This window comes from Carassius carassius, chromosome 27 (assembly GCF_963082965.1).
Source record: "Carassius carassius chromosome 27, fCarCar2.1, whole genome shotgun sequence".
Lineage (NCBI taxonomy): Eukaryota > Metazoa > Chordata > Actinopteri > Cypriniformes > Cyprinidae > Carassius > Carassius carassius.
This window is the reverse complement of record NC_081781.1, coordinates 8,990,479-9,007,217: the sequence shown is the minus strand read 5'-3', so window position 1 is coordinate 9,007,217 and position 16,739 is coordinate 8,990,479. Positions and strand designations below refer to the sequence as shown.

The window sequence follows — 16,739 nt, the reverse complement described above, 5'->3', positions numbered from 1 at the left end:
CTCATACAAAATACAATGTATTTTTGGCTATTGCTACATTTATTAAAGAACAAAGCAATATGTAAGGTACCTTTTTGTTTAAACAACAGGGTTAAACTGAGGTAGAATTGATTTGTTGTTAAATAAATACAGTTCATCATACATCATGGGTGAAAAATATTTCATGTTCAGAAGAATTATTGCACAATTACTGCGTTTAAAAAAAAACTTTATTTTATCAGTGTAACATTTTACGTTACAGTGTTTTGTTGCTTTACATTTTTTTTATTATAAAACTTTATTTTTCTCTAGGTTTAAATCAGATTTTGACTACTTGATTTTCAGTGTGGTTCTAGACTGTTGGACTCCACAGTATATAACAACACACACAGACAACAAAGTATTTAAGCATGATTTTTTTTTTGTTCAGGCCTACAGATGGCTTTTTTTTAACAGAGTATTTATATTCTGAATGTTCTATAAGATAAACAAGAAGCAAACAAGAGCTGATCCATTCCTCCACCACAACACCTTGCCTGACAACACTGGGTGCAAAATAAAAGTAGCCTCTTTGTTTCCCTTATCCCTCACCCCTCCAACTCTCCCTCATTCTAATTTGGGCCAAATCCATCTTTTCTCCTTAACTTGAATGTTTTTGCCTTCAAAAAATTCATTCTCAAACTTCTATAAACAAGCCAGTTCTTCAAAGCCATACAGTACTGGATCTCAGAGGAATGTCGGCTAAGTGGAAGATTATACTCAGCAGTGAATTAATTTGTGGGAAAACCCCATTTAGTATGAGTTTCATTTGATTTGTAGGGCTATTAAAATAAAAAATGAAAGAAAGAAAAGACTTCCCATCGCAATTCTCATAATAAATGCACTAAAATAAACTATTTTAATTTGACAACTTATATTAATAAATTTAACTCTTGGTAATACAGTACATAACTAAGCAAAAATGCTTGGTAAAATCTTTTCAAAATAGTTTTCAGTCTTTTTTCTTCAGTTGCCTTTGCACAGCTCCTCTCATAAGAACTGCAGTCAGAACGCTGCACAGCACCAACAAGAAGAACGATCCTCCAGCCAACATAATGAAATGTTCTCCATGCACATCTACAACAGACTGCCGATGCACCAGAAAGTCTCTAAACATTGCTTCCAGCTGGCACATAGTACACATAGCCAGGAAGATATGGAAGATCTGATGTCCATGGCCCACAATGTCACATCTCCCTGGAAAGAAGCGTTCAGGAACAGGACAAGAGAAAAACAGAGCCGCTAGCATGAAAAACACCACTTGTAGGGCATGAAACACCAACACCGGCTCATCCCAAGATCTGGTGACCAGGCGGTGTGCAATGGGGCTGATGTCGAGCATGTACGCCATGCTGGTAGGAATGATCTGGCAGATCTTCCGGCGGACCGGGTACGGGCGGTGGTAACGGAATTTAGCGTAGCAACAGCTGGTGCAGGACAACCAGGCCAGGACCGCAGCACCAGGCAGAAACACAACACCCACTAGGCTGTGCCTCCATACTGGCTCTGAACAGTAAAAATAGTGGCCTAGTGAGCAGCCATACTGGTAAATAGCTACACCAACGTAGTCTACGAAGAAAAGGGAGTAATGGGACAGTTCAGACCGTGACTGCAGCAGATGGGCAGCCACGCTGAAACTGAGGTAGGTAAGTGACGACAACACGTACAAAAACAGAGGCAAAGACACCACATTGAGCTTCAGCTCCCATGTCCCTGCAAATAAAGAAAACTGGAGTAGAATGGCAGGAATTGCCAGCAGGTGTGTCCATACATTGAGTGACTCATTGTGGCATTGAAAGAGGCTACAAAAGTAGCTCCGCCATTCCTGATGCACTGGACGATAGCCTGACAAGATATAGGGCTCACGAAACAGGCTCGGTACATCAGAGGCGAGTACGGTGGCTTGAGGTAAAGGTAGACGGGGAAGCCAGTGCGACAAGTGTGGTAATTGACCCAGCTGCTGTATACTCAAAGTCAGCGTACTCAGACGGGCCAAAGCTCCACTTGACATGGTGAAACTCTGGATCAGTGTCAAAAAATGAGCTGCAACGAGAAGCAGAAAACAGCACGAGGATAAGTTATATTGAAAAATCAGCATGCCATGATTCAGAACTCTGCCAGACAAAGAGCTGATTGTTGCCGAAGTAAACCTCTTAAACTTGATAAGTTAATAACTGGCCTGGCTGAATTGATCATTGTATACTCACATTGTGCTCCAAAGCAGCATTCTGTATTCTAAAACACTGAAAATGCTGTCTAGATAGTGAGCTCGCTATGTTTTGAGACACAGACATCATCTTCATTCTTTGTTTATGATAGTATGATCTACTGCTACCACACCTTGCTTCACTATTGCAGTTAAAGCAGACAGGGATTTTAACCAGTTTGCAAAACTTGTTTAGATTTATAGATAATAAACGCATAAAATCAAAGAGAAGAAAATTACTTTACACTTTTAATCATTCCTGATCAGGTTAAGAGAGAGCAAGAAAAGTCTATGAGACATTTCATACACCAGAAAACATTATTTCAAAACGACGTAAACTATCTGTGTGCGTGGTAAAAATAAATAAAGAAAGAAAAGAAAAGAAAAAAGAAAATCATTACTTCATATTTTTAAGTAAAAGGGAGTAAATAGCCTAGTTATCATCCCTAATATATTAGCAGCTTCTCACCTGTGCGGAACCGGATCAAAGTCACTCTTCGTTCTTCTCAGTTATTTTTTTAAAGATATAGGCTAAGGGGGTTCATATCGACCCAAAGATTAAATCCGGTCCTCAGACTTTTTGCATTTTACCCTTGAGAACTGCGCTGTGCCCGTCCGAAGAGGGACCTGTTGTGCCAACGGCTCCGTGAATCTGGGCGGGGTTACAAATAATATCTCAAATGACTCAGTTCAGTTCACACGCAGACATAATCACTCAGTTCACTGTTCGAATAAAAAAAATTATCAAGAATAAGAATAAAAGGATACAGCTTCAAAAACACTACAGTAGCCTTGCATGATTATCTCAAAAAAAATTAATTGTCCAACAGAACTCATGCTTGACTGAAATGAAGAGCAATCAAATTCAAAAATTGTTAGGTAGAATCAGGGGCGTAGGAGCCATTATACGTGAGGGGGACACGTCCCCCCCACATTTCAAAATCTAAGTTTTGTCCCCCTCACTAATTCCCAATGTCAGATTTTGTTTTGCATTGCCTGCCTATCTCTGCCGATTTCAGAGTCTCCAAATTAATCCATTCTGAAACTTTTAAATGCATATTTAATTTTTTAAAAACGAAATTATAGGCTTAAGTGCAGGTTCCGAAAGTTGGTCGTTTTGTCCCTATGGTTACACACACACACACACGCACCGTTGGCGGTGCGCTCAAAGTCTGTCAGTTGTGCAGTTACCCAAAATCTCCTGAATGAAGTTAAAACCCATCATGTCACTGGATTAAATAAAATCGACTAGCAAAGATACAGGAGGCCACCTTATAAACGAGTGTGTGGAGGATATTTTCATTTCGCCGTAAGGTTTTGACTCCAGTCCAAAAGGTGGCGCTAATGCACATAAAACGGTTTATTTTATGCATGCTTCGGCAGCCAGTGTTTATTTCTTGTATGTAAATGTAACCAACCGTAACATAGTAGGAAAGAAAAACGTGGAAGTAAAAATACTGAAATAAATACTGATCAGTGCTAACATATTTTTGGGGGTTTTGTGTGCATTTTGGCGGTTTTTGAACAGTTTTTATAGTATACATAGTATAAACATAGTAAAAGTACTTTAGATCAGTAAAATTAGGGCAACGGCATGTCATCAGAGTTTGCATTGAAACCAGTTCTGTGTCCTCAAACATGTTACTTTCCTAGACAGGAGATGAAGAGACCACAGAACAGGGAGAGTTAGGTCCAAGTGAGAAACAGGTAATGGGAATATGACAGAATGCTAATTTTTGTAGGATAAAAGAATACATGGGAACTGTGTCCAACTAATTTAACTAGTTGTTGTTATGATTATGTTATGATCAGCTGATGGCTGATATAAAGCCGGTATATATATATATATATATATATATATATATATATATATATATATATATATACTTTATATTTATTTTCATCAATATTTAATAAATTAGAAAACAAATGTTCATTAGAAATTAGCATTTTGGTGCTATATATATATATATATATATATATATATATATATATATATATATAAATCTGGGGAATTTCCCCCGAACCCCCCCCCTGGCATTTACTGTCCCCCCCAGGTTCAAAATCACTCCTACGCCCCAGGGTAGAATAACACGTTTTATTATTATACTGCTAGTTATGGTGGCGACTATAACACTTTTAGGCCTGTATTTAAAAATACAAAATAGCATTTGACAGAACTAATGCCTCCACCGAAATATACTTCATTTTAAAGTGTATCGACATATTTGCTGGCGGCAACGACCATTATTACTCGCTACAACAGCTCCTCCGCAAATGCTGTATTTGATGTGAGCGCATGCGCAGCACCACCACTCTTTTCGCGGGAAACACTCAAGCGGGCCTGGCGAATCTTCATTCTGTGAATTTGATTGGACGCCGCAACCCAGGAGACGGAATATGTTGATGAGTCACCGGTGTGTCGTCCAATCAGCACTTGGATTCCACAGCGAGAGAAGCCCGGTGGCGCGAAAAGACACACAACAGTGCCGAGTCCGACACGAGGTGTTCTGCACTAACCATTTCTCAACGCTTTGGAAAGCCAGACAAGAAAACAATGGCTGTTGAAACGGTGGACGATCAGGAAATGAGGGAGGCGCAGAGGGATTATCTGGATTTTCTTGACGATGATGTAAGTATAACGCATTAATTATATGTTTATTAACTGTTAAACTACAGAAGTTCGTGTGAGTTACAGGAACAAAGGCCCACTCGAATGAAGCATAATTTAAATTATTTTAAAATATTTTTTGTTTGTTGACAACTTTCTTTGCGTTTTTACCTTTTCCCAGCAAGACCAGGGCATTTATCAGAGCAAAGTACGACAGATGATCAGTGAAAACAAATCCAGGCTCATTGTGGACCTCAACGACCTCCGGCGCCGCAACGAACAGCGAGCAGCCAAGTATGTTTAGCCTTATTTAACACGTAAACTTTACAGTACAGTGTACACGTGCATAAATTGTGAGCATGTTTTCTTTGAATCGAGCAATCTTTGGTCCTCAGGCTGCTGAATAATGCTTTTGAAGAGCTCCTGGCGTTCCAGCGTGCTCTCAAAGATCTGGTGGGTTCGATAGATGCCACTTATGCCAAGCAGCACGAAGAGTTCTTCATCGGTCTGGAGGGCAGCTTCGGCAGCAAACACGTCTCCCCTCGAACCCTCACTTCTCGGCTGTTGGGTAGCATGGTGTGTTTGGAGGGCATCGTCACCAAATGTAGGTCCCATCTTATTTTTTGTACTTAAAGAGTTCATATGTTGCATGGATGGTGCATTAATAGAATGTTCTCTTTCTATTCACAGGCTCTTTGGTGCGTCCCAAAGTAGTACGCAGTGTGCACTACTGTCCAGCAACTAAGAAGATCATGGAGCGCAAATACACTGATATGACCTCTCTGGATGCCTTTCCTTCAAGTGCCATTTACCCCACCAAGGTACTTTGTCCCACCTTACCACTTCGATTAGTGGAATAGCACATAGATATTGAGGACAATAAGTTTTAAAATATTTTGATGATGAGCTTGCAAGGAACCGCTTTCTAAAATGCATAGTCACATATGTATTTATAGATACATATTTAGAGTCTGTGAGAGAAATAGTGAGTGTGGTATTGTACAGACAGAAAGTTTTTACTAGAAACTTTACTGTAGCACCCTTCTGGACCCCTGTTTGATAATCCCTGGTTAGATGGTTCATAAATGCTTTCTTGAATTTTCTCACTCTCTATATTTGATCCATTCAGGACGAGGAAAACAATCCACTGGAGACTGAGTTCGGTCTGTCCATCTATAAGGACCACCAGACCATCACAGTGCAGGAGATGCCGGAGAAAGCCCCTGCCGGACAGCTGCCCCGCTCTGTGGACATCATCCTGGACAATGACTTGGTGGACACTGTAAAGCCAGGGGACCGTACGCAAGTGATCGGCACATACCGCTGCCTGCCTGGCAAGAAGGGTGGATTTACCTCGGGCACCTTCAGGTAAAGCTGTTTTAAAATATCCTAAGTGTTAAATCAGTTTTATTGTAGAATTGGTATTTAAAATCTATCAGTATTTATAATATTATTTGTTACAGCTTTGACAAGTTTTGTTCCCCATGTGTGTTTGTTCAGGACCATCATGATCGCCTGCCACGCCAAACAGATGAGCAAAGAAGTCTCTCACTACTTCTCTGCAGATGATGTGGCCAAGATCAAGAGCTTCTGCAGAACTCGCTCGAAGGTAAGAGGATGGAATGTGTCTAGGATTTGCACATGAAACCTAGTGCACATGCAGCACTAATTTGGACACTGGTGTTTTGTAAAGGTATGTTCTGTTCTCTTAATATGAATGCTTTATTTGTCTTTCTACTCCTGTAGAATTTGTTTGATCAGTTGGCTCGCTCCCTGGCCCCCAGTATTCATGGTCATGAGTACATTAAGAAGGCGATCCTGTGTTTGCTTCTGGGAGGGGTGGAGAAGGTTTTGGAGAACGGCTCACGCATTAGGGGAGACATCAATGTGCTTCTCATAGGTATTTACTCGTTTAGATTTGGACAGGCAATGTTATAATAAACTAACTATAGTATCTATAACTATTAAATTAGGCCTAGATGGAACCTGTATTTTTACTTTTAGCAAATTTTCAGTTTTCTGTAAAAATGTTATTTTTATTTATTATTTTTTTAAATTAAAGTATTTTTAAATAGAACTATATCATAATTTACATTGACTTTTTAGCAGCCCTCTTGATTTTTATTTTATTGTAATTTTTTTTGCTTTTCTGTAGAGAATGATTTTTAATATATATATATATATATATATATATATATATATATATATATATATTTATTTTTATATATATATATATATATGCTTTTTACATTTTAAAAAGGGGATTAAAATGATTTAAAAGAACTTTTCACTGCTTTGATGAGGTCTTTGAGTGCTGTTCTTTACAGAGCAAGCAGATGGCACAGTTTATTCATTTTCTGGGTTTTAAAACAATAACGGATTGAGACCAGTGTAAAAATCTGTTTGTTTGTAAATGTATGTACTGATTATGAGGAAAAATTTGTGGTATGGATTTTAACAGAAATATATTAGTCGGATAAAATATTATTGAGAGTATTATACTCTTAATTGGTAGCTTCAAACCTAATCGATTCACATAAAATGCTTATTAAATGGACACGTGTTTAAATTCAGCATAAATCTCTCTATTTCTCAGGTGACCCCTCAGTGGCCAAGTCTCAGCTGCTCCGGTACGTTCTGCACACTGCTCCTCGTGCCATTCCCACCACAGGCCGGGGCTCATCAGGTGTAGGTCTGACCGCAGCCGTCACCACTGACCAAGAGACAGGTACTGCGTTTCACACGCTCTGACAACACAAGAAACCATGCATTTGCGTATTTTGGTTATTCTGTTAATATTAAGTCATGTCTGTCTCTCAGGTGAGCGACGTCTCGAGGCTGGTGCCATGGTTTTAGGGGATCGCGGTGTGGTCTGCATTGATGAGTTTGACAAAATGTCAGATATGGATCGCACTGCTATCCATGAGGTCATGGAACAGGGCCGCGTCACCATCGCCAAGGCTGGCATCCACGCTCGACTGAACGCCCGCTGCAGTGTCCTGGCAGCTGCCAACCCCGTCTATGGCAGAGTAAGTGCTTCATTTGGAAATCTGAAATTTCAGAGTAAAATGAAACTAGTCAGTACTAGGGGTGTAACGGTATGTGTATTCATACCGGACCGTTTCGGTAGAGGGCTTTCGGTACGATGCACGTGTGTACCGAATGACCGAATGCAATATTTTGTTTGCGGAACATAGGTACATTTTCGTGTTTACAAACGAACATATTAAGTGGCGGAAGTCTCCGCGTTCAGCGCAAATCCCGCCCTGCAGCTGATTCTAAGGCCGGTGACACACTGGCTGCGTGGCGTGAGCGTGGCGTTTCTGCTGCGTGTCAGTTGCGTGACGGCTGCTTCGCGTTTTCTGTGTCTTTACACACCAGAATCATGCATGACGCGGCGCTGGCGCGCTGCTGCTGCTGTAGGTGACATAAAGGGAGGCCGCCGACAGACCAGGATCTTGTCTTCACGACAACAATATCTATACATCATGTTGAGCATAAATATAAAGCCTACTGATAAAGGACACCGTCAACAGTATTGACGGTGTTTGACAGGTGCAATATGCCAGTGTGTCACCGGCCTAAGGTTTTCAAAAGGCATCACGCGAGTGTGAACATCACTACAACTAGGAAAAAAACGATTGTAATTCAAACGCAGCTCCCGTCGGCATTTAAACAGACCTTTGCTCTTAATTCCGATCGATCCAACGCAAAAAAAGGAAATCTGAGCAGGTCTAAAAACTGAAACTGTTGATGCTGCACTTTACACTTTGGAAGTTATATTTTTTAAATATGAGCAGGCCTACAAGCTGGGATTGGTAATGCTGCACTGTAATCATAGATATTTATTTATATTTTTCATTATATTTTATTATATGATATTGGTTTGAGACTGAGAGTATTTTATTTAGTGGAGAACTTTGCAGCAGTATTTTATAGTAATAAACAACCTGCAGTTTAATGTTTGCATTTCTTTCCCTTACTGTACCGAAAATGAACCGAACCGTGACTTTAAAACCAAGGTACGTACCGAAGCGTGATTTTTGCTTACTGTTACACCCCTAGTCATTACTAGTGTTTTCCTGAATTGTTTTGAATTAGCCTGCGTCTTTTCATTGTTTCTCTCTCTTCGTCTGCAGTATGATCAGTATAAGACGCCCATGGAGAACATCGGTCTGCAGGACTCCCTGCTGTCTCGTTTTGATTTGCTTTTCATCATGCTGGATCAGATGGACCCAGAGCAGGACCGTGAAATCTCTGACCACGTCTTGCGCATGCACCGCTACAGAGATCCTCATGAGCAGGATGGAGCAGGTACCAACTGATAGAGAGAAGATTTTATGCTTGATATTTTGTGTTAGATGTGCCATTTCTGTGCAGTCAGTGTCATCAGTATTTTAACGTTTGTGTGCTTCAGCTTTTTCTCTTGGTGGTACAATCGATGCACTGGCCACTGAAGACCCTGATGCAACTCAGGAGGAAGAAGAGGAGCTGCAAGTGTATGAGAAACACAATCCACTCCTCCATGGCAGCAAAAAACTCAAGTAAGGAGAAGTGCCCACTTCATTTACTTTACCTTCTGTGCTTTCTTCTCTAATACAAATGACAATATAACTATTAAGTTACACACAGCTAAATGTCTTTTTGTGGTCTTTTTAGGGACCGAGTGGTGAGTAAGGTGTTCATGAGGAAGTACATCCACATTGCCAAGGCTCTTTCTCCTGTTCTGACTCAAGACGCAGCCAATCACATTGCAGAGGAGTATTCACGACTGCGCAACCAGGAGCAGCTCGGCTCTGACATTGCACGGGTAAATACAGACGCATTGACAAACTCAACAAGCTTATGAAATGGTTTCCTGATCAGGTATTGTAAAGAGTCAGTATAAGTTTTTATCTTACCAGATAACGAATTTGATGAATCTGTGCTGTGTTTTGTCCTCAGACGTCACCGGTCACTGCTAGAACCCTGGAGACTCTGATCCGTCTTTCTACAGCACATGCCAAAGCTCGAATGAGCAAAGTTGTGGAACTGGTGGACACTGAAGTCGCTGTGGAGCTTGTGCAGTTTGCCTATTTCAAGAAGGTATGTTTGTTTATACTGTAGCTCATTTGTCACACTTGTTTACTAGTTCAGTTCAGCAATATGTAAGTATATCTGTGCTTTTTAGAGATATAGACATACATGGCATCTATAGACCTCCACTTATTGATTTGTTGTACTTATGTTGCACTTTAGTTAATTTCATATTTATTAAATGAGTATATTCGACCCTTATTCCCCATTCCTCAGGTTTTGGAGAAGGAACGTAAACGCTCTAGAAATGGAGAGCAAGATGCAGCCTCAGAGGAGGAGGAGGAAGATGAAGCACAAGACACACCTCGAACACAGAGAAAAAGGTCTAGTGTTATTCCATAATAACTTGTCAAAATCATTTTTTATGAATTTTCCAAGACACACTGCTGTTCAAAAGCTTGGAGACTGCTTTTTTTATGACTAGAAACATATTCTGAAATCTTTTGAAAACAATATTCTGAAAAAAAAAAATTTCTGTGATGGAAAATCTGAATTTTCAGAGCGAGTTTTCTCCTTGTTGTCCTGTAGGAGGCGTCATTCTGAGCGCAGAGCATCACAGGGCAGCGAGCAGTATGACCCATATGACTTCAATACTGAGACTGATGTACCACAAAGTAAGCTAAACCAACAACAAGCATTCTATATATTACTTATATTGAATGGGTTAAATTTGTTCTTAATGATTTTTAATGATTTTAAGTAAATACAACATCATTATTGAAAAAAATATATATGTTTTTTACACGTGTATTAAAATAGAAACTTCACTGATACAGTTGAAACTACATTTAAATTCATTCTAAATTTCATTTTTTGAAGAAATACTTTTTAAGTAATTCAAATGAGTATAAATAACAAATTCAAATTATAATTAATTACATAGTATTTTAATTGAATTAGAAGATCACTTTTCGTCATAATGCATATTCAGTTGATTCATTAATTTATTTTTTGTTCTCAGTTCAGTCCCCTGCTCCTGCGAGGCAGGATGAGGAGCCAATGGACACTCCTGATCAGAACGGTCACACAGAGCTGTCTGACGACAGGTAAGCATTCAGAGTTTGATCTTATTCTCTACACTCATCTTTTTTAAAGGGTCGTCACATTCTTTTGAAGCACTGTTTCTGATTAAGTTCTAAACAGAAACTGCATCGCTTGCTGGATGGCTGATTGTTTCGGATGTGGTATGTTTGACGCACCGTTTTGTGTTTTTGCTTTAGGTTGAAGGAGTTCAAAACCGCGTTGCTGGAGGTGTTCCGCTCTTCTCATGCTCAGTCAGTTGGCATGATCGCTCTGATGGAAGGCATCAACAAGAGCCTCCCATCACCGTTTAAAGAAACTGAGGTCCGTGCTGCCCTCAGCCGCATGCAAGACGACAACCAGGTTATGGTTGCCGATGACATCATCTTCCTTATATAAGTGTGTTTTTTGGAGAATAAGAGACATAGAAAAGTTCAAGTGAAGGTCTATTTCAGAAGATTTGCAATATATATATATTTCCATACATTAGTACATGCAAACACATGCATATATTTCTTAACATTTTTATTCACTCAAGACATTTTCATTAGATATATCATATTTTTCTCTCTGTAACATTCATTTGTATATTAGCATTCTCAGATTTGGGTAGTATTCCTCTGAAAGTTGTCTTTTCTTAGTGTTTTATATTTTTCTTAAGAACAGCTTGGACCAGTGTCTGCAGATTTTATTTTTTCTTTTCTTTTACTTTTAACTTGTAAATACTGATATATTGTTTTAAAAATAAAAAAAACCTGGTGTCAGAATAATGTTCAGTAATAGACTTCAGATTGTTCAGTTAGAGTTGTGGGGAGTTTCAATCTCCCCCTCTCAATATTTTCTGTGTCCTGTCTATTCTGCCTCTGTTAATAAAAAGTGTCTGAAAGATTTTCTCATTGACTAAATTTTTTTTTTTTTCTACATTATAGATAATATACAAAAAGAATACTGATCAAAATCTAGCTTTACATAAATCTCTGCTCTTTTGCATAAAACACCATTAAGCCACATAACCTCAAACTAGTCATGCATTAGACATGTCCCAGTCATTACAGTTACTGTTTGCCCTCTTTGCCCTTTCAGTCTTGTGTGGGTAGAGTCTGTCTGTATCATTATGACTGGATTGTCTCATAGATGTAGAGCAAATGATGATTTAAATGCAAAGTGCAGCTCCTCATTCATCATCTTTTCTGCTCGAGTTGCTTCAAGATGTGTCTTTTTTCTGTCCAGCTTCCCGGGTTCTTTTAAACTGCTGACTGTAACCTTTATGTTTGTGTGTGAGCTGGAGAAACTACAGTAAGTGAGCAAAACCTACAAACCTGTGACAGACAAGACAATATATATATATATATATATATATATATATATATATATATATATATATATATATATATATATATATATACACACACACACACACACTCACCTAAAGGATTATTAGGAACATCATACTAATACTGTGTTTGACCCCCTTTCACCTTCAGAACTGCCTTAATTCTACGTGCCATTGATTCAACAAGGTGCTGAAAGTATTCTTTAGAAATGTTGGCCCATATTGATTGGATAACATCTTGCAGTTGATGGAGATTTGTGGGATGCACATCCAGGGCACAAAGCTCTCGTTCCACCACATCCCAAAGATGAGCTCTATTGGGTTGAGATCTGGTGACTGTGGGGGCCATTTTAGTACAGTAAACTCATTGTCATGTTCAAGAAACCAATTTAAAATGATTCGAGCTTTGTGACATCAGAGGATGGGTACATGGTGGTCATAAAGGTATGGACATGGTCAGAAACAATGCTCAGGTAGGCCGTGGGATTTAAACGATGCCCAATTGGCATTAAGGGGCCTAAAGTGTGTCAAGAAAACATCCTCCACACCATTACACCATCACCACCAGCCTGCACAGTGGTAACAAGGCATGACCCCGGTGGGGTCTTCTGCTGTTGTAGCCCATCCGCCTCATGGTTGTGCGTGTTGTGGCTTCACAAATGCTTTGCTGCATACCTCGGTTGTAACGAGTGTTTATTTCAGTCAAAGTTGCTCTTCTATCAGCTTGATTCAGTCGGCCCATTCTCCTCTGACCTCTAGCATCAACAAGGCATTTTCGCCCACAGGACTGCCACATACTGGATGTTTTTCCCTTTCACACCATTCTTTGTAAACCCTAGAAATGGTTGTGCGTGAAAATCCCAGTAACTAAGCAGATTGTGAAATACTCAGACCGGCCCGTCTGGCACCAACAACCATGAAACGCTCAAAATTGCTTAAATCACCTCTCTTTTCCCATTCTGACATTCAGTTTGGAGTTCAGGAGATTGTCTTGACCAGGACCACACCCCTAAATGCATTGAAGCAACTGCCATTTGATTGGTTGATTAGATAATTGCATTAATGAGAAATTGAACAGGTGTTCCTTATATATATATTCCTAATATAATGTATATATTTTATTCTTTTTTTGGGGGGGGGGGGGGCAAACAAACTGACTCTTATTGTACAGTATAGGGACAAAAAGACAGGAGACAGGTTTCAGGTTTGAAATGACTTGCGAGTGAGTAAATGGCAGAATGTACATATTTGCAACTCTATGCAAATGGTTCTTATGCAGTTAAACATTAAACATACCATTGTTTTTTTTCCTCATCTGCTTGTGATGTTCTAAAAATGACTCAGGAGATGTTATCATATGCTCGTGGTCGTGCTAGTGTTGGCTGCTGGAACATACTGTTTCAAGAACCAAGTCAGCACTTCAGTGACCTACATTGAAATTAGTGGGGGTGTATAAGAACATTGTGTAGGGCTACAAGTGTCAGTTGGTGTATCTGGGGCAAATTTAACACTGATTCACCAACTGTAACCCTTTCAAGAATGTTCCTTAATGAACACTAACGCTTTAGAGTTAACGCTTTAGGGCTGTGTTAACATGAAGAAAGCAGATCACAAGACATTACAATAATTTTACAGCATTATTAATAATATTAATGTTACTTCCTGTTGATTTCAATGGATACAAAAGTAAAAAAATGAAAGTATTAGAAGTATAATTATTTATATTTATCTATTTTATTTTATATTTTAAAATTAAATATATTCCTGTAATAGTAAAGGTGAATTTTCAGAAGCCACTACTCAATTCTTTAGTGTAACATGATCCCTCAGAAATAATTCTAATAAGCTGATTTGCTGCTCAAGAAACATTTCTGCTTATTATCAGTGTTTAAAATAGTTACTAAATATTTGTGTATTAGTAAATTCATATTATACATATAATTCATATTATAAAAATCTTCAGTTACATTTGACAAATTTAATGCATCATTACTGAATAAATGTATTGTAACTTACTTGTAAAAACACATTGTAGAGACCCAAACTTTTGAAAAGTTCAAATATTACAAAGACTGCATGTATAAATCAACATTAACCCAGATGAATAAATGAACATTTTTAAAACATAAAAAATCGAACCTTACTCTAAAGAGTTAATGTGTTCATTTGACTGTGTTACGGATGAAACTGCTCTAAACACATAGAAAGAAGAGTCCTCATGGGGTTTTATAATGAGGTTATTTTGTATAACAAAATATAAGACATGGATAATTGAAACTAGAATTCAGAAGATTAAAAAAATGGAAAAGTTTTCCCAGTTATTTTGTGAAAGTCTAACTACATTGGTCAAAAAGATTATCAGCTGAGAAACAAGATCTCAGTAGGAAGGCTAGACACAGTTAGATTAGACATCTTAGGTTTTTTATGTGCATTGCCATAATTGGAAAATGTATATGCATTCAATCACATGTATATGGGTCACTTTGTCTCACAATAGCAGCAAAAATCAACATATCCTGTCAATCCTGTCAGGCTGCTGACCCATATAAAATGCATCTCAGTGCACTGCTGGTGTACAAATTTGTTATTCAGAAGTCCGTTGATGTGTTCAGTAGATGAGTGAAATGTGAGCGCGCAGGAGGGCACAGAATTAAGTGTCTAATGAAACATATAGTGCAACAAAAGAACATCTAATGAACAGCCTTCTAGCCAAACTTTCAGATTACATGTAAAAAAAAAAAAAAAAAAAAATTTGCATTTATATTGCAAAAAGACTTCCATTGCAGGTTGATCGCACTGTCAGTGAGTTCAGTGATCTCAAGATGACTATCTATATTACTCTAGATTTGTCTCCGTCTACATCAAGATCAGGAAGTTTGAGGCTTTCTCACCAGCCCATATAAAAAGAAGATTAGATGCAGGGCTCAGACACTTGCTAGACCAGCTCTGAAGAGCCACCAGGGAACTTACATTTTTATTCTGAAGATGCAGCTCTCATTGGTGAGTTTGACACACCAATTAATGAAACTCTAATGATGTCGTTTTTATTCTATTTTAGCCAAGTTTAATTAAGCAAGAAATAATCTACTTGAATTTAAAATTTGACTTGCAGGACAAAAGTTTGCAAAGGCTTGCTGTTGTTGACTCTGAATCTTCTGTTGAACTTTTGGGATTTGCACCCGTTATTTTGAAGACGTTTCACTTTAACTGACATTGAATTCAACCACCCAGTACATCAACAGTACTCAACAGAAATGTCATTGTCATAAACTGTCTAAAATGTAAAAATGACTCCTGAAGTTAGAGTTTTTGTGAACAATATGAAAACAAACCATTCAACCACTCTTGGTCTCCATCTCCTCAGGTTTTCAGATCCGTGCTGCTGCTTTACCTGCTTGCCCTGTTATTAAATAGTGCTTCTTCTGAAAAAAAGTCTAAAAGAAACAGAAAATCATTGTATCAAAAGAAAGGAAGGTGGGTAATCTTGGATCCATCACTGAACCTCTCAATGAATGTCCCCCCGTCTCCAAACAGATCTTTGTCACCATGGACATATGAGTGAGTCTTTGATCTGATAAATCATTACAGTTGTTCACTTTAATCTTGTGTGTGATGTGCAGAGGATTTTGTGTATCAAATACATGAATTGTAACAATTTGGAGTTCTTTTGAGTAGTTCAGCTAATTTGACGTTTTTATAACAGAATTTTTATTAATCTTTCCATTCAGAGATTCCTATGATAGTTCACGAATCCCATCCAAAATCTCTGAAGCAAAATGTGAAAAAGCAGGCTGTTTAACCAAAAATGGAGAGGAAGACTTTGGACTGGAATCTAAACCCATCTACTACCAGATCAACATCTTGAAGAGAGTGAAGGATAGAAAGGCTACGCACTACACCCTTCAGTTGGAGACTAAAATAATTAGTCTAGGCTGTACATGTGTCCAACCTGTCGTTGTGCCTCAGAACTAGTTCTGTACTCTAACTGTATATTGTTGTATTAATTTGCTTATAGGTACAGCAAACTTCTGTGCCACTTTTGATCAGCCTTATATTTATTATCTTGATTAATAAAATATATTGTAACATTTTCTTTTAAGTTTTGCTTTATAATAGTCTGTTTCAGTGCAACAATTGTATGAATGGTACAAGTTCAAATGCAAAAAAACCCCCAAAAAACATTCATAATAAAATAAAATCTTTGGTTTAGTTAAGAGAAGCATTTATTTGACTCATCTTGAAATTACAAACAGGGAGCATTTACATTCCATTTTCTCACCAAATCTGGTCGATTAACAACATTTCTCATCATTGCACATACAACGGCTCTTTTTTGATGCTGCAGGCACCAACATCAAACTCCTCTGTCTTTGTATATAGAACGAGTAAAATAAATGACTAGAATAAAGCTCAGTGACATGCCAAAGCAAAGTGCACCATTCATATCTAAAACCATTTCCCAAATCCAAAGAGGA

At 38.4% G+C, this 16,739-nt stretch overlaps 3 protein-coding genes across 3 annotated transcripts; 2 read left to right on the top strand and 1 right to left on the bottom strand.

Annotated features, from left to right (window-relative positions):
- Positions 1 to 182: 182 nt before the first annotated feature.
- paqr8 (progestin and adipoQ receptor family member VIII) lies at positions 183 to 2,860 on the bottom strand. Its single transcript, XM_059513496.1, has 2 exons — positions 2,694 to 2,860; positions 183 to 2,061 (listed from the first exon to the last, which is right to left on the bottom strand). Exon 2 carries the CDS (start codon positions 2,027 to 2,029, stop codon positions 971 to 973), a length of 1,059 nt encoding a protein of 352 aa, XP_059369479.1. The 5' UTR covers positions 2,030 to 2,061; positions 2,694 to 2,860; the 3' UTR covers positions 183 to 970.
- Positions 2,861 to 4,684: 1,824 nt separating this feature from the next.
- LOC132107261 (DNA replication licensing factor MCM3-like) lies at positions 4,685 to 11,490 on the top strand. Its single transcript, XM_059513495.1, has 17 exons — positions 4,685 to 4,856; positions 5,017 to 5,129; positions 5,231 to 5,439; positions 5,526 to 5,656; positions 5,965 to 6,203; positions 6,336 to 6,444; positions 6,582 to 6,735; positions 7,432 to 7,563; positions 7,656 to 7,864; positions 8,975 to 9,149; positions 9,253 to 9,379; positions 9,495 to 9,645; positions 9,780 to 9,920; positions 10,128 to 10,234; positions 10,440 to 10,525; positions 10,873 to 10,957; positions 11,132 to 11,490. The coding sequence occupies exons 1-17, from the start codon at positions 4,782 to 4,784 to the stop codon at positions 11,328 to 11,330; spliced, it is 2,442 nt and encodes an 813-aa protein (XP_059369478.1). The 5' UTR covers positions 4,685 to 4,781; the 3' UTR covers positions 11,331 to 11,490.
- Positions 11,491 to 15,210: 3,720 nt separating this feature from the next.
- il17a/f3 (interleukin 17a/f3) lies at positions 15,211 to 16,696 on the top strand. The gene is made up of 3 exons (XM_059512508.1): positions 15,211 to 15,264; positions 15,629 to 15,822; positions 15,993 to 16,696. The coding sequence occupies exons 1-3, from the start codon at positions 15,250 to 15,252 to the stop codon at positions 16,234 to 16,236; spliced, it is 453 nt and encodes a 150-aa protein (XP_059368491.1). The 5' UTR covers positions 15,211 to 15,249; the 3' UTR covers positions 16,237 to 16,696.
- The last annotated feature ends 43 nt before the right edge of the window (positions 16,697 to 16,739 follow it).

Bases quoted from the DNA above. Each gene is read 5' to 3' on its own strand.
- paqr8 (XM_059513496.1), bottom strand. From the start codon at position 2,029: ATGTCAAGTGGAGCTTTGGCCCGTCTGAGTACGCTGACTTTGAGTATA.
- LOC132107261 (XM_059513495.1), top strand. From the start codon at position 4,782: ATGGCTGTTGAAACGGTGGACGATCAGGAAATGAGGGAGGCGCAGAGG. The intron at 5,130-5,230 runs GTATGTTTAGCC...TTTGGTCCTCAG, and splicing joins AACGAACAGCGAGCAGCCAA to GCTGCTGAATAATGCTTTTG. The intron at 7,564-7,655 runs GTACTGCGTTTC...TCTGTCTCTCAG, and splicing joins CACCACTGACCAAGAGACAG to GTGAGCGACGTCTCGAGGCT.
- il17a/f3 (XM_059512508.1), top strand. The intron at 15,823-15,992 runs GTGAGTCTTTGA...CTTTCCATTCAG, and splicing joins TTGTCACCATGGACATATGA to AGATTCCTATGATAGTTCAC.